Raw genomic sequence first — 22761 nt, forward strand, 5'->3', positions numbered from 1 at the left:
AGGACTTTGAAGTTATTTGAAAGATTTTGTCGAGTTCGAGATGAAATGTTCTGCAGCAGACAGACCGTAGCCTTTTAACATGGCCTTGTCTGGTCGCCTGCTGGGACACTGACGGGCTGTTCTACTGTACCTCTGGTCCCTGCGGCACAGACTGAAATATGATTAAATAGTCTGCCTCCTCTGCCTCTTTTTATTTATTTAAGATTTCTTTGGTATAACTTTATTACTTTTTTATTGTATGCCTATTTGAAAATCCATAATCCAAACTAAACCCAACACATCACAGACAGTGTTCCGGTCGTGTTTCAGGATTATCTCAGGCGACGCCCACACTGCTACATTGGAATACAAATAAGATCTGTGTTTTTAGACACGTCATTTTTATTGGCATGGCACCTCCACAGGGCAGATTACTTCATGTAAAATAAATGAAATGGTCTGTTAGCTTTAATAATGTACTATCATTTTTGGATATTTTAAGTCAGAAATGTTACATAATCATATCTTTAATATGCAAATGAAAGTCACAAAACATCAAATTTGATGGTTTTGACTATATGATACAAACAAAGCAACAGAAAAGCAGCAAATCGTCCCGTCTCAGTGGATGGAATTTGCAAAAGTCAGAGGAGCTGTTCATTTTGTACGTCTCAGATTTCCACTTTCGGATAATTCAGTCCTGTCACCTTGGATTGAAGTGACGTCTCTACCAGTGGAAACACACGTAAGTGGGACAAAGGCTAGGTATTCCATTAACGGGGGGGCTGGGGTGATCCTGCGGCACGTACACACAGCTATATCTGTCTCTGCAGTGGCCCCCTTCTGTCACACTGAAGAAAAAAACGCCACAGACAAAAGATGGTGTGTAGGTTACAGGCTCATGCACTCAGTAGGGGAGATGGGGGTAAGGTGCCTAATTATTGCTTTTTGGGGGTGTCCAGGCTCATCAAAGTGTCCTCTGTTCTCATTAAGGCCCTTGATTACCTTAATCCTCTGTCTCCACTTAGGCCTGTCATACACACCGAAGGATCTGAGAGGTCAGAGATCAAACCATCCCCCTTGCTCACGCCAATAAAATCTGTGTCTCCTCATAACACCACAACCATCTCTCTGTCTGTCACTTTGGGGAGGGGGTTGATTGATTTGGGGAAAAATCTACTTTTGATCATTCTGACAGAGACTGCAAATTGCTATTTCATTTGCATTATCAAAAGCCTCAGTGTTAGATTTAACACAACAATTGACACATGAGAAGCCCTCAAATCACAGTTATGCAAGGATTTGATGAAGATCACAGCCTTTGCTAATATGGACATAGTCTTCTTATTTTGAAGCCTCAAAATTTGGGATTTGACCATCAGCTCGACAGGAAATTCACAGATATAACCTGCAATCAGACACGCCTGTCAATCACGCTGGTGTCTCCTCACATGTGTCGTACTTTATTGTCTAGTTTCCTCTACATTGTGACATAATTCACAAGATGTATCATTGTGGTATACTGGCAAAGACCTGAAACAAGCAATTTACACCATGAACTCATCAGGAAAATGTTTACATGTGTTGTAAATTAAAGGGAAAGAAGCCCATATTCCCATAGAGTTTACATTTTGTCGGCTGCTTTTTTGTTTTTTCGATCTCCGTTTGCTTTTCTTTAAATTTGAAGAGCCGTTTTAGCATCACCACATGATCACTGTGCTCTTAAAGGCAGCATTTGCAGGTTACTTGCTAAGTAAAAGCTGCATCTTGGAGAAAATGACAGTCATTGGTTCCTTGAAAGCCCAAGTCTGTTTTTCTCCTATTCCATTTGGAAGGGAATGGTGTGCAAAGCAAAAGAAGTGCTAGAGGCACTTATTCCTATTGCCATTCAAACAACTCTCTCTCTGAATCCATGTTGGTGGGAACAGTGCTTGAGAAACTATATTTGGGTTAATGGTGTTGCTCGGAGCATCAAAGCAAAAAAACTGCACTTTAGGGCAATTTTCCAATTCCCCGTTTGATGTGAAATACACTGAGCCCACTGGCTGAATCAGATGTGAAATGTTTTCAACCTGTACCGTCTCATATGCACTAAAATTAGCATTTCTTGGCAGCCAACTGTGTCTGTAATCAGTGTATATAATGTCTTCCATTTGGAAAGATGTGCACGCTAAAACAAAAATGGCAGTCATATGGTAAACGTCTGGTTTATCTGAAAGAAAAAAAACATGGAGAAATCATGATATATGAACCCTTATTTGCAATTTTTATTCACATTATGTTCATATTATATTATATACAGCTTTTGTGGGGTTGATGTAGTATAACCCTAAATGTTTCTATTTGCATCTAGGTTGCATCAAATCTATTGATGTATGTCACCAATTTATTCCCATTCAGACTAATGGAATTAGCGTTGACTGTGTTAAAATCCTCGCTGTTTTAGGCAAACAGGACATTTTCTTCCCCTGGATTCTACTGGTAGTTGATGATTCAATTTGCTTCGGGCAAACCTGGTTTGTATTGTCACGGACAGATGTGTCACGGAAGCATTTGAGAGGAGTTTATTGACAAAATCGAATTCATTACAGACTGCTCATGAACGTAAAGCTTTAAAACTGCTTTTGTAGCAGTGGAACCCTCCTTCTTGATTCTGTCGTATCTCTTGTTGCCGTCTCCGGAGCTGTGGACCAATTTGGAGCTTAATGAGCAACATCCTATGTTGGACAGATGAGCAAGGAGAGATGAGCTGGAGTTGTCATATTGGTCTCAAAGTGTCATTGGATGTTGTGTTTGAATGTCTGCTAAATACACAAGAGTGGTTTACAGACCGTTTGCAGTGTTACAGTGTTACAGTGTTACAGCAATTACATGAATTTTACAGGCATCTAATAACTGGATGTACAATATGTTGGTGGGTTTTACTCCACCTGGGAGATGTATTGTAGTTTTCAAAAGTTCAGACATGAAATAATCTCAAATATGTATTATTTCTCTACTCCCTTTTACACAAATTACCTCGATGGACACATTAAGTGTTGAATGTTGTCATCAAGCAGCCTCGGGAGCCTGAAACGTGAAGAGTAGTGCACATCTTGCTTTGATATTGCTCACTGGCTCAGCTAAAACAACAGGGAGGCTCTGAATGTGGTCTCCATTGGCCATAAGGCCTGTGAGGTCATTGCATCACCCAGACTAATGGGTCACAGGTCGTGTAGCCGGGAGATTTACTGACTGGCCAAGACGTCCAGTTAGCACCGCTACCAATTTCATCAACTTTCCTGTTGAGTGCTGAGGACAGGAACTCCCTCTCCAGGGCAGTGGGTTCATTTATCACCACTGACTTTGGGCAGTTAAGCGCAGCCATTCGTCCGAGGATTGAGACATCTGAGTGATTTCCACCCACATGTCAGTCACTTACCTCCCAGTGACCTCCCCTCTCACTCAGAGCTTTTCATTTGGAGGAGCACTGTGATGTAATGAGATTGAGCATCAAACGACGACCTTTGACTTGAACCCACTCTTTGGAACCTTTCACTCGCAACAGGTGGACGTGTTTCCTCTTTCTGCAACAAGAACTGGACCCAACTTACTGCAGCGTGGAGAAGATGCCAGGGAGTCGGCCACTATATCACTTCCACTTCCAGTATTTTCCTTGCTCAACCTTTTATATTTCAGCCCTGCTCAGGAGGTGATCATACATTTCAGGTGGTTTCTGTGTGTGCAAGCTGTGCTGTCATTTGTGATTGGTGAAGCGACGGTGCCAAAAGCACATCGGGATGAAGCTAGGTACTCCAACATTGAAAGCAGTGTCAACACCTGCATCTAAACAAGTCTTTTGGTTTCATATCAGCAGTAATCCCCATGGATACTACCATATCCAGAGCAGAGGGTTTTAAACAAAAGTAGTGTAGTAATGTGGGTGTAGCCTAAGACATAAGAGATCTACCTAAGCTACCATTTTTCACCATACACCAATAAAATAGAAATCTTCACTTCAGCCTGCCAGTTGCATAAATATGCTGATAGTTGGACTTGTGCACGTTCCAAGATGTTTTCTTTACATTGCTGAGCCTACGAGATGGTGTGAAGACAGTCATTTTAATTAAGTAAGCCTAAGAGGATGATTGCATTATAATCTTCCACTTTTGAAGTGGCAAAGGAGTTTATATATGTAGGAGCCTTATTTGATTGCACACACAATCCAATCCACTGTTATTGTATTCATTAAGTGCTTTAAAGACAACATGTTTAGCCAATGCTCTGCACAGTCATTAAAAAGCTTCCGTTATCTCTCCTGCTCTTTTTTCACTCAAGTTTATCGACTCGAAAAGAACCAGCCGCCCCTGCATTTAAGACCAGAGCATAATTAGACGCCTCACTACAGCTGTGCTCACCTGACACTGTCCCTGCCCGACCAACAAAACAAGCCACGTTATTTCCCTGTCATTCAGAAATGTAGCTGTACGTGAAGAAAGTGTACAGTTCCCGAGGATTCTGCAGCAAGTGTCCTGGGGTTATAAAGTACAAACAGAAATCCAGAGAAGAGCACGCTGCCAAAGAATCATAACCTCTGAGAAGCTATGGTTATGAAAGTATAATGGGGCTCAGAACACTTCAAACAATAAAGTGCATGTCTGATTATTGAACAGCATCCAAAACTCTCTGCTTGAGCTTTTTCCTTGACGTTAGAGCTTGGAGTCTGTCTGACGAGTTTTAATTTGTAACTTGCGCAAAGTTGACAGTCCACCAAGCACAGTCGCTCGCAGCAGTCGGCGACGTTTGTGGAGAGGAAAGCGTCAACAGTCTGTCCCTCGTTCTTCTCAGACTGATTTGTCTCAAGATTACGAAGACGCAAAAGAAAGGGAGGAAATATTGTCACCACCTGCCTTATACTTAATATTGCCATCTAATAGCCATGCCCTGCGTGTTTTAAGTTTAACTAAAGAATGTTCACGGTTTTATAGACCAGAGGGAAGACTTGTAATTCTTTAAAGACATAGAACCTGAACTCTGTATCACTCATACGATGACTCGTGATGTGGCTGCTAACTTTAATGTGTCGTGACTTTACAGTACCCCCTCGCATGATTGGTCAGTCTGCTCTTCTTGTGATGTAGGGCAACATTAGTTGTATTAGACGAGCCAAAAGGATGAATGATCACAGGCCCGTATTGTGTGAAGGCACCTGGCATCACTCAGGTGTGTCGCATCAGTTGCTAATCTCTGCACCGGCTCTCCCTCTCTTGTGTAACATCAGCTCTGAACCTCCAATCTCCTCCTGACACACGGCCAAACCAAAATATTTTGCACAAGTGAATACCTCATGTATTTTCTTTTATCCCTGATTAAGCAAAATGACTGAATTTAAATTAAATCCCGAGCACATGCTCTCACAAATATGTGGCTGTCAGCTACGATGCAAAGCACAGGGGTTGTCCAAAGTGGCATAACTGAGGATTTATGTCTTTCTCATGGACACTTTGGCATGAGGACACGGTTGAACAACTAACAATGCATTTCATAAACGCTCCGCTCCGTCTTCTCATCCAGAGTTCAAATCTGGTGACAGATTTGAGTGACAACTTTAAATTGAAATTTTAATAAAACCTAGACAACTGTTGTGACAAGAGCCAGAAAATACAGTAGAAAAAAAAGGACTCTTTATGATTACCACATGTAACAGAACCTATAAAGAGTGTAAACTGATCTTACAGTAAAGATGCATATATTAAAAAAGGACAAACACAAGAAACTTAAACTTAAAGTCTACACCATAAACTGTGGATGTAAGGTCTGCCAGGAACTAAATTGCCACCAGGGGCAACTCTGTTTGAACTCACCAGATATACAATGTCAGTAAACATTTTCCTGAGAAGTCTCATTTGGTAGTTTCAGGTCAGTTGAGTATGATGTCTTCTTTAGTTTTTAGTAAATTATGCTCTTAATTTGGCGGAAATAAAGCAATAAAGCATGCACGCATTAGTGGAAACCAGTGTGTTTGGCAGACGGCATCATTCACAAATCAAATCACCAACCTCAAGGCTTCAAAACAGGACTTCAGATTCTCCTCTTACAAAGTAGAATGCTATTACTGCTGTTGGACCTGTCCAGCTTGCCTTATGACAGTGATGGCACCACCATATTTGTCTATTAGGTGTTACTGGATACATTTATAATCAATAAATAAAGCAAAATAAAATATTATCTTTTAAAGTGTTGAAATGTCTTTATCCAGTTCAAGTATAAGCTACCTGTTCTGCCTGCTGTCTCTGCAGTGTGTGCACACTGGCTCCATCACCCAGTGTAGCTGGAGGTTGTTGTTTGGTGACTTTGGCTGCCAACATGCTGTGGCAGCCAGGAGTGATGAAGGCATGGGGGAATAAGCTGGTGACAGGAACTCTGTGTGGATGCCAGTGTTGGCAGAGTTTTATGCAGAGCCATATATTGCACTGAGACCTGCTCTCAGGTCTAGGAGATGTGGTGAAATATGGACTTTTTTTCTTTTTTTTTAATAAACCAAGAACTGTGTTGACAAGCACCACACGTTACCTTCTGCGGGAATGTTGTGGCCGTAGGATCATTAGCTGTGAATAGTTGCTATAAAAACATTTTTATAGCAAGGGCTTGGTGATGATTTTACAAACCCTGTTATTGTTCATTCTTATGCAGTGTCTAAAAATGCTTCAAAACACATCCAGGGACGTTTTTAACCAAGGCGTTTGTGGGGCTGTGCTTCTGTCATGTCCACCGTTACTAAGCAACCAAAACCAGGGACCTGCTGATTTGGTGCACCAACTAATTTGAGCTACTTCAGAGACAGTATGTAAAGGCGGTGTGAAAGTGGTCACCGAATATGAAAAAGGGGAGGTATTCTCATCTCAACGTGACACAGAGCAATGGTGTTGCTCTCATTTGTGGATATAATTCATTTTTGTGCCCCAAAGACACTGCATGTTAACTCCCCCTCATGGAGCTAAATACAGATTTACTATTCTTTACACAGGCACATACTCTCATGGTTGATGGTAGGTTTCCGTACAGTGCAGTCAGCTGAGATGCAGGAGCGAGACAGTCTTCACTGAAACCGACTCTTTTACACATAATCCACCCCTGCGTCCACTTGACACTGTTCGTGGCTCATTCACAAAGCGGGAACGTTGTCGTCTGTCCTCTTTTGTGAGTGAAGTGCATTTTAAAGTGGAGAAGTTTTCAGGTTCTGGCAGAGGGACAGTGATGCCACTCTGGAAAACAACTATTGCTTTTCCGTGATGCACCTCGGTGACTTCACCTCAGTGCCTGGAGCTGTTTTCGTATGCAAACGTCCAAAGAAATAAACATTTTATTTTTTATTTTTTTGGTAGCCCAAAACTAAATTTATGTGTGTTTAACTGCCAGACAGTTGATGCCGGGGAACGTCCTTTGGGAGCTTGTAAAAAACCGCGCAGGTTTTCACATTTACATCTCCTGTACAACTAAACAGGTACATTATCCCCCAAAATATCCAGTTACACTGGGACTGTATCTTAGCGTCTGAGTATATCAGTCTTGTTAAATATTTCCCCACACTTAAGTCATTTATTGGAAATTATAGTGATGGGATTATTAGTCGCTTCAGTCTCCAATTAGACAGTTTTGGTGGCTGTCATTGCTGCTGGCTGTGGTCTCTGTTGGCTCAGGATCTGGCTCACAGAGTAAATAGGAGTACAAAGCTGACAGCTGTCTTATAAATTATGCACAGCCCAGTGTTTCAGAGGTAGATCCACACAGGCACGCACACACGCACGCACCCACACACACACTCACACAGCGCTCCTCGAGAGCGCTGGTCCCAGTAGTACAGTTGAGAGAAACTGGAGACTCATTAAACTCCTCCACACATTTAGTTTCCGTCTCTGCCCCGTTCGGTCCTCTGTGGGTCCCGTGTGTATCTTGTATCTGTCTTCTTCACACCGTCTTTTAACATCCCCGGCTGTGTCTGCTCTCGTTCCCTCGTGCCGATACTGTTTGCTCAAAAAGCGTTCACATTACACTTGGAATTTGAAAGCAAATATTCTGAAGTTAGATCCTTCACTGGTTAAGATGAAACCATTAGCATCGTCAGTGCCGACGAAAGAGCTCATGAATGAATCTTGTTAGATGCAGGGAACATGTTACACCGAGCCAGCAAAGATTCAGGGACAACATAAAAAATGATAAATAAAGCTGAATTAAACAGTAAATGTAGCACAGACGGAATTTTTTTCAAATCAGTAGGAGGAGGCACAGATTTGTGTCGTAGGGTCGGTGCGATCCTCATTCGTACCAAATATTTATGTTATGTTCATTGTACACTTGAAAATCCTCATTTGGGCACACATGAGCCTCGGGTGCCTAAAGACTGTAAAGTTGCAATGCATTGTTTAGACATTTGCATGACTTAATTAAGACATTTTCCATTTTTCTATATGAGAGTGCCTTGGAAGCCTTTCTTTTGCACTGCCGCTTCAACTTACGGACTTTCTCTCACTCTTTCGTTGATCTTTGGAATCGACAATTGCTCTTATCCTTTGCCAATATTTGGCATTTTTGACCCAGTGCAGCTCTCTCCTTTGTTTTTCTTGTTGTTACTGCATAGTGTCATACAGGCGTATTCAGTATTTTAGAGGACAGCGGGTCTCGGAGCCCCTCTTCCTTTTCCGACCTCTAGTCACTTGATGTAAAATGACAGTAATCCTCTCTGCTGCTGCACAAACCAATCACACTCTATACATCGGACAGGCCCCACAACCACATTTTCCTCATGGATTAACAATATGTAGCCAGATAAGTTCTCTTCCTCTCACTCAATCGCTTCACGTCTTACTAGCTTACTCCCCCACGCTTGCCCCCTCATCCTGTCGTCTGGACAGTGCATTAGAGTCGTGTGAGGGAGACCTGAAAATCATGCGTTTTCCTTGTGTTATCACTCAGTCATCAGTGTCCCGTTTCTTCACGTGTTGCCACGTCGTCACCTTCGGCAGACTCTGTCTCCTAACCTGGTTAAAATCTTTCTTAAGCCCCCTCCTCCACTGTGATCGCTTAAGATCTGGCTTCCCATGATGTGGAGATAACGACGTAGCTTATAACATTTTGCCACATGTGGCAGGCTGAACTTATGTTGGAATCTTCACACTATCATTTTAAAGTCTAGGTTTACATTAATTGGGGTTTGGTTTTGTCTGAGGCTGAAAATTTTTTTGTCATTTGAGCCAAGGCCAAAATATAACACCCAATTATCTATAGATTTTTGTTTTAAGAGGATCTGTGCACTCAATCTGTGTACTTCAGCTGAATCTTTGAATCGAAGGTTTAGGGACCTGAGTTTATATATAGTGTGTCGATAGTGTATCATATGGAAATTCTGTACTGTTTATAATCGGAATGTAGATGATTGTGTTTCTAGTTTCGTCATTTATCGTATGCAGGAATGATTTGAGGCATTTTCTGTTTTATATCAGTAGATTTTGATTATCTTTCACAGGGAGGTTATCGATGCATTCTGTGCTTGTGTGTTTGCAGTACTATGCAAAAAAAACTCCTGAATATATTGTTTAAAAAACTCGGTATGTGTGGTATGAGCCCGAAAGGAACCCATTAAATATTTGGAGCAGCTCAACTAGGGTGGATACAGGAATGTTTTTGTCTCTTCTGTAACATTGCAAGGATTGGAATTTTTTAAAACCTTTGTGGATAATGCAGAGCTCTCTTGTGGTCTACTGGTTACATTCGGTGTGGATGATGATCTGAATGTAGCATTGGTGATGAGTGTGTTTTTACACTTTTGGACATATTATGGTCAGACAAGAGAAGCAGCCGCCCAGATTGTAACTGTAAGCTTTGTCCATGATGTGAGGAGCACAAAGAGATCAGAGGCAGTCGGAGGACGACATGTTAGAGAGTTGTAAACCATAGGAACAATGCTTGAAGTATAGCCAGCGCCACCTGATCCCTGCTGCACTGGCTCTAGTTAAAGCCATGACTTAAACTGGGCCCAGTGGGACGCAGACACAACACCAGGCAGTGGCTATGAATAAGAATGCTCCAACCAAGCATAGATCAAACACACAGGACCCAAGCAGCACATTGCTAATTGGGAGTGGAATTTAGTATCCCCCAACTCTCTTGTCTCTATTAAAAAGAGAAAGGAAAAACAAAGAAATGCTGGTGTTTATTATGACAAAGTGCATTGCATTATTATTCCTCGGTCTTACTCCCCTCTGAGATTAAACCTGTGTCTAAATCAGTAATGAATAAAAGTGTGTTTGTGTGTGTCTGTTTGTCTCTCTGAACAAAGGTGTAACCAGTTGGATTTTTTTTAATTATTTTGCCTCTGTTTGGTCTTCATCAACAGAAAGGGAGCGTTTGTGTGTGTATACAGAGGCAGCGCAGGGTCGGGGTTGTAGTAAATCCACTTCCAACTGCACTGTATGGGTGTGTTTGTGCAACTTTGATCAATTTAATTCAGTACAATTTCAGTCCGACTAACGCAACCATTTGTGTCTCTTTAATATCCTTTGACAATGGTTTGAAAATAGTTAGGAACGACAGCTTCTCCTGAATAAAGGACAGACACTTCAGCTCCTCCCGGTTGACTTCTCCGCTCCTTGTCCATACTTCTGCTTAATACTTACTTCTTTTTTTTCTTGCCACAGCTGCCATAACCTTCAGTGCAGCTGTTCATATCTGAGGGCTGTCTCCGTTTTGACTTAGTGAATAGGATAATCTCAGTGTGAAAGAAAGATTAGTCGAGCAAGAGCACCGGCTAAAAAAAAAATTCTCCACTGATCGCTGCCCCAGGCACAACAGCTCGACTAATGTGAGCGGAGAATTAGTTTCCATGCTACAGTGGATGAAAGTCTGAGCCTAAAAACCCAGACAAGCAAAGCCCACAGCAGTGATTATGGATGACTGTTAAGTTCGCACAGGTACGTTTGTAGCTTGCCCCGAGGCAACTTTCTGCCACCATCACTGCGTCTTCTTCTTTAAGAATCTGATCTTTCTCGCTTTTTTTTCCATATTGTCCAGGATTATGTGCAGTTTATGTTGTGGGAAAAGGTGAGAGTTTATTTGAAGTCGGCGAAGACTTGTTAGATATCGGCTGCACAGGACCAAAACATAGATTAAATGATTAAATGAGAAAAAGTGAAATTGTATTAGCCAAATTCCTCTGCTGAAGTGAATTAAAGTCAACAGTAAAGTCGAATCAAATTCTCACAAACATGCCACGGAGACAGGAGGGAGTTCTGCCAATATTTAAATGATGCTACAAGTGCATTTGTACAAAAGATTAGTTTGTGAAACATCATGCCTATTTCACTAGTAAAATATGGCCAACGTTGAGTTCAGGTTATTTAGGATTTCTTATACTTGACCTTTACTCCGGATGTTATTGTTTTTCGGTGGCATTTGAAAGCACTGACATTTGACTTTAAAACCTTGTGCTAATAATGCTGAAGCAGCCGGAAACTGTGGAGTTGCTGATAGATAGGGATCAGTGGACACATCTGGCAAGAGGAAAATTCACTATCAATAGCAAGTCAGCAGTTCTCCCACTAGACTCCCACTCCCCCTCTGCCGTGAAATCTATCCAGGTATGTAGCTTATCCTTCGTATTTCACCATGGGGTCACATATGTCCTGCACAGAGAGGAACCAGCTCTGTAAGATTTATAGAGCTGCTCCACAGCAGGCCAGCAGACTCAGTGAAGGACACGGAGAACCTCACTGTATTACCAGAACTTGCAGTCATAGGGCTCAGCGTGCATCTTCCTCCTAAACTCTTCACTTTGGTCACGGCACCTGCACTTGTCTTCGTCCTGGCAAATCGGGGTCATCACTCTTATGTCCTTGTGCATCAACTTGCACAGCATGGCTTGACTTCCAGCCTTTTATTGATTTTGTTCGCCGGGCGTCTTTGTCTGACACAGGAACACTGGAGGTGTCGTGTATTTCTTTGGGGCCCCGACTCATTTCGTGCTTCACTTGCTGTGTCTCCTTGGAGTGGTCACATGACATCATCACATCTGTAAACTTCATTAAGTCTCGTCTCTGGCATCAAACAAACAGTCGAGGAAAAAACATGATCCTGAAGTGCAACCTCACCCACACAGACATGTGTTGGACAACCATTGTGCAGCAGAAACTGATACAGTGCTATTTTGTTTACGGTCCACTCTATTTTCATATTATTGTCCAAGCCTACTGTCACTAGTCACTACAACATGTTCTCAGTTTGAGGTCAAACATAAATATGTATCGTGTTTGTGTATTTGTACAGAAACACATGAGAAAAAGATACTCGGCGTCTTTTCTGCTGGATTAGTTTACCTGAGGTTTAACCAGGACATTCTGTAGATGGGCAACAATGAACACATATTTGCACAAATATTAAAGGTCCAGTGTGTAATAATCAGTGTCATTTAATGTTGAGAAAAACAAAGGACTCCCCACTCACTCCTCCCTGTCCACTTTTGCACTGTTTCTTCCATTATCTTCTTCTTCTACGTTGGTTTATGCATTGGATTTAGGTTAGAGCCCAGTTTCCTAATTATTCCTGGCTTGAGCAATAAGCATCTACTTCATAACGGCACATCAAGACAAATGACCTTTGGACAACTGAGTGTCTTGTCTGACCAGTAGGGGGTGAGACAAGTGACAAATATTTTGGAAATGATTCAGTCGGGGGTGGGCCATATGAACTAACGGTGATATCACAACATTCTATCATGATATCGCAATGATAGATAGTTATAGATAGTTAGTTATATAGTTATAGTAACAGAATTTCTGTTTCTATTAGTGATGCAACACTAATCTATTTCTAAAAAAAAAGATGGATTGAAATGGATTGGAGGGCCACATGTGAGACTTCTGCTCTAAGGCTACACAATATTAAATTATTAATTAATAAACCCAAGGAGGAACAAATCACATTATCAGGTAAAAAGCTGTTTCCATCATTTAGTTTTAGCTGTGCTACACAAATCTAATGATGCTTATTGATCAACAAGACTTCATCTTGCATGATGTCAGCCTACCCCATTTACCAGTTGCCTTCATGAATGATCAATGAGAGGCTGCTTAATAAACATGAGGGGGTGTTTGGGTGGGTTATATAGCCGAGCTCCAGCATCAGCCTCCATGAGCTCAGCAGAAGGCTGGAACCAAGAGGGAGAGAGCATGTGAGGCGAGGAGGAGAGTGGGGGGAAAGAGTGTGTGTATAGGAAAGAGAGAGAGAGAGAGAGTGGAGAGATACAGCCACATGCTGGAGAGGGAAGTCTATCCTGTCAGCCAAAGTCGCTGTGTGGCAGTGGTGGAAAGACAGTGAGCTGACAGAAGAAAGGAGTTCAGAAAGAAAGAGAAAAGGGGGAAAATATCTGCCTCTTGTCTTCCTCTCTCTTCCTGCCTGAAGTGGCTGGAGGTAGAGCCTGGATGGTGTGATCTCCTCCACCATGGGATGCAGCCTCTGTTCCCTGCAGAAGCCTCAGGAGCAATATAAACTACTCTATGAAGTCTGCCAGGTACTGTGACCAAGCTTGAGGAGGAGTTTTCACACAGAAAACTTCCCCCTCAGTTGTTTGTTTGATTATGTTTTCTTTCTGTCTTTCTTTCTTCCTTTCTTTCTTTCTTTCTTTCTTTCTTTCTCGTAGCTTGCTTTTGTATGTCATGGGTTGTTTTCCGACTTGTTAAAATGTAGCTGGAGTTTGCTTGCGCTGACATCTCAGAGGGTGGGGGGTCGGCGCTGGTTAGGAGTGGAGTTGAAAAAAAATGTGGAGTGCAGTGTTTGCTGGCTGGAGCTGGTGCAGCTGAGCAGCCTGAACTCTTGGCGGCAGGGGTCAGTGAGAGGTGGTGTGCTGTGCTTAAAGGAGGAGGGGTGGGGGGGGTGATGAAGAGGTGACAGCTCTCTCAATGCGTCTGCTAGTGTGTGTGTTTGTGTGAGCCGACCACTGCCCACCTCCTCATTGTCAGCTGAATGCTGACTCGGAGCTTTCCGAGCTTTAACCCCTGTTTGATTTTCACCAAAGTTTATATTTAACATCCTCCTGCCTGTTAAGCACTTTCTTTGAGCAGGCATGTTATAGATGCACCATTAACAAGTAGAGGGAAGATTGTCTTCGTGGGACAGGATTTGCCATACCTTTACTCTTTACATTTTCTTAACCCTGATTATTGCAAAAAAAAATATGTAGAATTTTAAATAGTCTCTGTAAAAATTTGGGTACCTCAATTTTTTACATTTTTTTAAAAAAAAATTTAACTTTAGATACCTTATTAATCCCCTTGGGGAAATTATTCTCTGCATTTTGACCCATCCTAGAATTAGGAGCAGTGGGCTTCCACACTGAGTAGCGCCAGGGGTACCCCAGCCCTTTCGACCTGGTGGGGACCTGAACCGGCGACCTTCCGGTTACAAGCCATGTATGAAAAGGCTCAATACAAGTTAAACCTATTATTATTATTGACTTCACATTTTGAATTTTTTGTGATTTGCCAACAACAGATTAATACAAAACTTAGTCATGGATTGCTGACGTGTTTTTGCTTCGGCCTCTTTGCCTATAGAAGCTGTTCATTATTTCAAAGAAATGAACCATCATCCACCTTCTCTGTCTGGATCCTCTCTGCCCTCAGATGAACTCAGCGTGAACCTTGTGCAGCTCTCGAGATCATCCATCACTGTCGACTCTAACATAAAAAGAAAACATGTTTTATATTAAAGTCAGGTATGAAGTCTTATGTATTCCATCCGTTGAGAAGATTTTGGTGAATCGTTTGCTCTGTGAGTGACACGCGGTGCCCCCAGAACCCTTTCTTCTGTTCCTCTCCAGGCTTTGCCACGTTGTCAGCCTTAATTGAGACAACACACTCACTGAGCACTGCTTTATTCGTGTGTGTGTGTGTGTGTGTGTGTGTGTGTGTGGATTCAAAGGCCAGTCCAGTTTAATGAGTGAAAACAGTGACCTGTTTGACAGTAGAGCAGAGCGTATCACTCTGACACACTGTGCTGCATGTCTTTGAAGACTGATTTCTGTAATGTGCTCAAATGTGATTATTATTTTTTTTATTTTTTTTCATAGTCTCCATCTTTTCATCCATAATGGAACCTGGCCAAGTGTTATCGTCCTGTCACACCAAATTACCTCTCCTCTTTGCTGCAGAGGCTGCAGCGTGGCTAGTTGCTGGTTCGGATGAATGTAATGATCACGCTCTCTGTGTATATCACTCATTATTCTCCACTGAAAAACACGCCCCCCTCCCCCTAATTGGGGGGAAGATAACAGGGGGTGTCTGTCATCGTGCCTCTAAAGAATTGGGCTTTGATTTTCATGGGCAGAGGAAAAAAAAAAGACTTAAGGGTTTTGGCTTGTCTCAAAGTAAAGATGGCTGTTATGCAGTGGCATAATAAATGGATTATGGGTGCTAACACTGAGGTCACAAAGCCCACCGCTCCTTCACCCTCCAACTGGCCACTAACAGCAAAAACATGGTGTTTGGAAGAGAACTGTCACTTTCTTTTGTTGTGCCGTCTCTCTCCGGTCACGGTGTCATCCCGCCTGTCAATTACCCTGGATCCTGTGACCCCTTCTTCTGTCCGGCTTCTGTTTCATCTTACAGCGGCTGGCTGCTTCGTCTGACACTGTCAAGAAAATGTCTGCGCGCAGGTTTTTTACTTCACAAGTCGTTTGTCATTGCGCTGCCCTCAGACAGGCCAATCAGCTTGAGCAACTGGCGATTATTTCTGGTGTAACATTTCACCCTGCATTTTATCGCAAAAACTCAGTGATGTTTGTACTCGTGGAAGGATGGTCAAAAGGTTTCTATCGTTCTGATTGTCATTAGTGGTCGTGAAAGATACAGGGGAATGGTGTTCATGGCCTTTGTCGCTAAGGTTAGAAAATGTCATTAAACATTGCAAATTGATCGCAGCTACTCTCGGAGTAGTTGGTAAACATTCCTTGAACAGTTTGTCTATTAAACCAGTTTTATGTGAAACTGTAGATTTTTTCCACGCCCTCTGGACAATCATTATATAGGCCCTACGAGAATGTGCAGCCATAGCCTTTAACTACCATGACCATCACTGGTTAATGATGGCCAAGTTCACACTTGTGTTGCCTGTGCGTTCATCCAGCACAGACAGTACATATATACATATACACAGGTTTAGCAGGTATTGTCAATGACTGGGAATGCAGTGGATTTGAAGCAGATCTTAAGCCTAAATTTATACTTTCTTGCTTAGGACTCACACATGTTTTGGTGGGTTCAACTTAACTTCTTCTGGGGCAGCGTCTCGTGTTGCTGGATTGCTGTGTGGACCTGTTGCTTCACTTTCCCTTTTCGCTGAGTATGGTGGAATTTGAGAAGATGTCATATTTCCGAGGTGTTGTTCCAAGGTCACCAGCCAATGAAATCCCGCTGTGCAAATACTCAGTTGCAAGAATTGTCCAATCAAATCACATGCATGCATCAATGCTCAAAGAAAAAGACACTGTCCACATGGAGCTTTTGGACACAGTAGTAGTTTTTTCCCCTTTGCCATGTTTTTTGTCCAGTGCCATCATCAATGGCAGACACCTCATTGCTTTTTGAGTTTTTTGCCAAGCATAAACAATTACAATTCTCTGCTCTCATGACAACAGCACCAGCACTGGGCGTCACGAATACCCACCATCAAGCATTAAAACAGCACATTATGTGTAGGATACTTGACCTGGTCACATACTGACATACTGCACTCATACAGACTGCTTAACGTATGAAGTCTGTATGATCCTATTTTTCCCAGCAGGGGTGGTGTTAATTCTCCTCGCTGATAATACAAGCATATGATGAGAGAGTCTGGCACGGTGCCCTCTCTGCTCCTCACCTCATCCCGTTCAGGAATTAATAATCCATGACCACTTGAAATCTTTCCAGGTCATTAAACACAGCAGCTCTATAACTCCCATGTTGGATGCATGTAAAAATGTGGTTTTGCACTGTTTTATACAAGTCAACAGACTGCACAGCCTTTTTTTCAGTTTGGAAGCATTTAATCAGAGCTGACAGAATCACATGAAACACTTGGTTGACTTCAGCAGTTCGTTTGAATAGAGGTAATTAGGAGCTTTGCTATCTGCATACATTTCTTTCTTGAAGGAAGTGTGCGCATATTAATTGTTTTCTTGACACCGCTGAATGTAAATATAGCCATACTGGAGATAAGGAAAATTCATATGCTGTGCTTAATGGATAGTTAAATGGGTTGGAAAAAAAAAAGCTGCTTGTGACGGCCTGTCCTTCACTCCAGCTACAGAGAACGGACTTCTTCTGTGAATGGCGTTAGTATTTTTCCTTGATGTGCGCCCTGGTATCAAACTTGACTACACAGTATGTGAGTTGCAAAGAAATGAAAACAAAAGAAAACAGACCCCGTCATTTCATTTCTTTATAATAATACAGTAAACCAACTCATGAACATCCCGACTGGATATCAAACATTCATCATTCGTATTAAATGCACAGTATGTCGTTTCTGCAGATATAGCAGTCAAAAAAACAAAAATGACCTTGATTGATGTCATCGAAAAAGCAGCATAGGATCATGGGAATTGTTGTCTTGTTGTCTCATTTGTATCCCCTGTGTGTTTGTGCTTTAAAATGAGAATAGAAAGCCTTTATTGTCATTGTACAAGACAATGATATAAGTAGCAGATTCTTCTAAAAATGGGTTTAGGGAGAGCTTTGGCAGCAGAACATGTAGCAAACGTCAAAGAGTATTCATGATCTATTAGTGAGAAATATGCACTAAAATAAAAAAACAAAAGACAACACACTGGCTAACTAGTAGTACAGACTATTTTCTTCCTCCCTCTGACATTTGGTATTTGGTTTATCCCAGAAGTTATGACAGAGACGTATGCAACCTATGACAAATGAGACCAAAACAAAACGGCCCATTACCTTGAATTGGATTACCTTGACATTTCAATGCATAAATATAACATATTATATCTTTAGACACAGCCAACGCAGCATTTCCTGACAAGCGTTGGCCCCTTTCACTGTAATTATTTCAGGCCTGAGCTGTACTGGCCTCGGTGCTCTCTTTTAAACTTGACCCTTCTGACAGCAGTGAACCCCTCGGCCTTTTCTTCAAAGCGAAAGGTAAGCGCCATGTGGAGATGTAAGCTCAGCTGCTTTTGTCACAGACTTTAAGGTAGATGCCTTGGAAACTCTGTTTGACAGTCCTATAGGGCTCTTAATCTCTCCACAAGTACTCTGTAATGGCTCTGGCGCCATGCTGCGGCTCTTACAAGAGCCAGAGTTTAATTAGAGCCTCAGCACAAGCTTGCTATTGAGGGACTGATCCATGCCGAACTGATCAGGCACTGGTCTCTCACTCTCTCTCTCTCTCCCTCCCTTTCCCTGTATCTGTCTTTCTCTGTCTATTTTCCTCTCTCTCTGTTTCCTGCAGTGGAGCAAGAAACATTTGATCTGCTGAGTTTAAGAAATTTACAAATGAGCCCACTGGAACTTTTCTGGATCCGAGGCTTTACCAGTGCCAAAGCCTAATTAATCATGTTTCTGATTGAAGGCTGCAAAGATGTCATCTGCAGCTCGGGAAACCATGCTGTCATCGAGGCAGATGGTCTCAGTGTGAAACTGTCTGGACAAGACCGAGAGATGAGATGTAAATATTTGTACAAGAGAGTTCCTCACGAGCCAAACTCCTCCTCACCCTACTGTGAGAAAGTGGTGTCTTCAAAGAGGCTGCCCAAAAAAAAAAAAGGATGCCACTCCAGTTGATCCCAACCCCCTGCAATGAGGCTCGACACAGGCTACGTATAAGCAGGCATCACCGCTGGCCACCGTAGCCTGACACCGTGTGTTTTTAATAACGGCTGAGACCGGCCCTGGTCTGCCGTCACATCTGTTAAACACTGGAGCAGGTGGCGAGCTGCCACAGGGGAAAACTGCTGCGTGCCCGTGTACTAACTGTTGTTAGTACACAGCAAATGACAGGGAGGGATCACAGCGACAGCACACATTAAGAGCACAAACTGATATGAAAGAGAAAAGATTATGAACATTTTATTTGCGAAATGTGTCCACTGAATAATTCAGTGTATTTATTACATATATTGAATAAGTCGAAAATCGAAATGTTCCGTTAAAAATGCCGTCGCCATGGCCACAGTGAATGAATGACTTGTGCACCGCTCACTAACCAAACCCTAAAATAAAGAGTGGTGTTGGATTGTGACACTGAAAATGTTTGTGTGCATTGTGGGCTCACATTTATTTAAAAAAAAAAGGATAAGTCAGCACATCTCTGACCCATATTGAAGTCACAGATGTTATTTTTGTAATGTGCTGCACAGGCAAGGCGTTCTGATCTTTTTACAAGGATGGATGAGCAGGATGATTTCAGCTTTGTGCATCTGGAGACCAAAACCAAACGTTTAAATGACATATAAACACGGTAGCCTGACTGAAACGGTGATTGGAGATTCTCAAAGTCCGACCAACCCATCAAGAAAATACGATGAGGAGTCAAATTTACATTCAGTCGGACAAGATTCGGACTCTAGGGGCTCTTGCAAATTGCCAGATAATCAGGCTTTAGTTCACTATGGAAAGCAGAATGGAGTGTTTCCACATTATAACCGACAATTCCATGCACACTTTAATTTAATTCAAACTATTTGTTCCCAAAACATTTGTGTCACGGAGCAGCAGTGCAGACATTACAGAACATTTAGAAAGCCATTTTAAAAAAGGATAAAAACAATACGTCCAACATGGATGTGTGATTTTTTTGTACTATTTAAATTGTAGTTGTAGTTGTAAATATTAAAAAACACTCAAACTAATCGTTTATCAAACAAAAGTGATGTTTGATTGACAAAATAACGATTACTCGTTGCAGGCCCAAGAACAATGAAAGTGCAGCCATGGCAATTTGCTCTTTATATTGTTTGAAATGACTAGTTTGGTTATCTATTCAATATTCTTCAGTCCTAATTGGATCCACAAAATGTGGACTTTTAAAGATGATGGTTATTAGTGGAACCGATGTGTAAGCATGACAGCGTAAAACAAGGGATGGATGGAGAAACCTTTAGTGGAAAATCCAAATTGCATTTGTATTAATGATGATCATTTGCAGCTGATGAGTTTTCCTAAGAAATCCTTGACACAGAAGAACCATCTCATCCATTTGAGTTTTACGATCAAACTAGGTGATAATTTAAGAGTTGTGATCGCGTAGTATCGTATCGTAAGTCAAATGAAGTTCAACAGCATGCTCAGACACACTTCATGCGTTCTGTTAGGCTCATTAGGCATCCAATGGATAGTGTAATGGAAGACATTTGAATTCTTATCTGATCAGATCTGGATATGCCCACATGAGATTAGGTGAAAGCTGTGTCTTTTTCAGCAGGTGTTACGTTTTAGCCAGATGTTTTCTTATCCTCAGTAAGCTCACACACTGCAGTAAATGAAGACTGCTGTGTTTTCAAGACACAGATTTCTGTCTGCTCAAGTAAAAGAACAGTACACATCCATACACACACACACACACATTGGCAGGTCCCTCAGTTTTATCTCTTTCTTATGAAAATGTCTTCAAAGTGAAATAAAAGAGGGATTAACTGTGTTTTCAAGTAGAGCGACCCATATTCAAACTGCCTCTCAAACTTTATACACGGGCCCTCTGAAAATAAGCCGTCCAACTCTTCATGCTCTCAATCACGTCAGCGCTCCTCTCCGCTCCAAGATCCTGACTTTGAAGAACGCGTCTTAAGGTTTAGCCGAGCAGAACGAGTCGGCGAGCGCGCTGTAAAGAGAGGTTTCCGGGGTTTCCTCTGCCTGGCAGTGTTTCCACTCTGTTCACCTCAGTGCATTTCCCTGAGGAACAGAAACAGTGGCTCTGTAATGATGTTCTCCTCTTTATTAAAGGGATTATGTGGTGAGGAAATGACCGAATTACAGGCTAATTTCATACAACGCAGCCAGTGAATCGACTTGATATCCTTCAAAGACCTGTCTGCATAATAATGATAAGGAGTGTGAGTTGTGCTATAGTTTTACAGTTAGACTTTTTATTGTCACCTTGACTTCCTGTCATAACTTCCTGCTGACATTTTCAATCTGTTCTGCAAATTGTTTTTTATTATTTATGTGTTGTGTTGTGTTGTAGGCCAGTAAGTAAACTGCTTACCATGGATGCATAACAAGTGGTCAGAAAACTCAGCTTTGTCACATGATTGTTTGAATGGAAACAACGTTTTAGTGAATTTGCAGCTTTTATCAAGTTTCTGAGAACAAAACTGGCAAAAAAATATATACTTTTAAGCAGCTGACCATCAGTCAGACACTGCTTTACAGCATGTGTCTCTGGGTTCTCATGAATACGAAGGCTCAGTTTCAGTGAGGAAGAGATAATAAAATAGATAAATAAATAATGCCGGCAGCAGCAGCAGCGCCACATCTACCGTAATATGGTGAGAGATTGAGTCTCCTGCTTGACACATGAGCATTTTTGGCAGCAGGTTAGCAATCACTGAGCCCACACACACTCACACACACTCTGGTTCGTTCAGCTACCCTCTTGAGGTCTCGCATTGCCTTCCATTAATTTGAACAGCCTAAACAAATCCCTAACCTTAACCAGTTAATGCCTAACCCTAACCCTTTACCGAACCACAATTCAAATCTTAACCAGTTGCTCAGAAATCAGGTTATGCCTCATTAGGACCAGAGAGGCTCTTTGGTCTCCATGAGGATTACTGGTCCTGACAAGTCAGTGTTTATGCAAGAAAGGGTCATATAGGGGCAACACATACAAGAACACACACACACACACACACACTCACACTCCCATGTCAACATCTCAATCCAGATGGATTTGCGCTTCAGCGATGAAACCAGCACGCTGCGCCTCGCAGCACCAGTGACCCTTGCTGCCCCTAATTATTACCCAAAGGGCTGAAGACTGACATAACGTAACCATGTGAGACATCGAGGAAAGCTGAAATCCCTGATTGCTCTGAAAGAGCTTTCAATGAATTGTCCGCAGGGATACGGCAGGTTTCCACTGGGGTCCACTGTTGCTCTCAAGGTCAAATGTGACATTTTAATTGGAGAAGATATGCCATGAAAAACAACAGCCGCAGCTGTGTGAATTCCAGACTCGCGGTACGTTGACGTGGCGTTTGAAATGATCAAATATTGTATTAGTCTGAAATAGAACAAGACTTTGAAGTACACGTAAGCATGTGTAATTTTACTAAATTCAACATCTCAAAGTCAGATTATACCAACAGATAATAACTGGACCTAAACTCACCTCTGGACTTTGACCTGGAAGTTATAGAAGAAGCTGGTGCACAGTAGAAGAAGACAACTATGAGGAAAAACATGGCAAAATCCAAAATGCTAAATTTTTTGAGTGACAAAAAGCTCCAGTGCGGAACCTCTATCATCCACCCTGTGCCATTGTCAGTATCATCCAACTGTATGTAGCCGCCTATAGCAATCAAAATAGATGTACGTTGTTTTGGTCTGTAACGTAATCAAGTGTAGTGGAGTCGGACACACTTCATTCAATAACTTGAACTTGTGTTCGTATAGGACAGTAGTCCAATTAAGTGCTGTATTTGTAGCTCGCATGGAAACGTAGCAACTGAAGTACGGCGTCTCTGTTCTCCTGCCATTAAAATGGATTTGACAGATGAACACCAGAGGTTGACAGAGTCATTTCACCATCGCC

At 42.0% G+C, this 22761-nt stretch overlaps 1 protein-coding gene across 3 annotated transcripts in view; it reads left to right on the plus strand.

Annotated features, from left to right (window-relative positions):
* pdzrn3b (PDZ domain containing RING finger 3b) overlaps positions 1 to 22761 on the plus strand; it is a 100932-nt gene that overhangs the window by 67559 nt on the left and 10612 nt on the right. The window contains exon 1 of one of the 3 annotated variants that reach the window (XM_044024312.1): positions 13090 to 13519. The exons of the other annotated variants lie outside the window; for them this stretch is intronic. Coding sequence (XP_043880247.1) covers positions 13451 to 13519 — 69 coding nt within the window. The 5' untranslated portion in view covers positions 13090 to 13450. Of the gene's footprint in view, positions 1 to 13089; positions 13520 to 22761 lie in introns of those variants that run through there. 3 annotated transcript variants of the gene reach the window in all.

The sequence above is a fragment of the Solea senegalensis genome, linkage group LG4 (genome assembly GCF_019176455.1).
Source record: "Solea senegalensis isolate Sse05_10M linkage group LG4, IFAPA_SoseM_1, whole genome shotgun sequence".
Classification (NCBI taxonomy): Eukaryota; Metazoa; Chordata; class Actinopteri; order Pleuronectiformes; family Soleidae; genus Solea; species Solea senegalensis.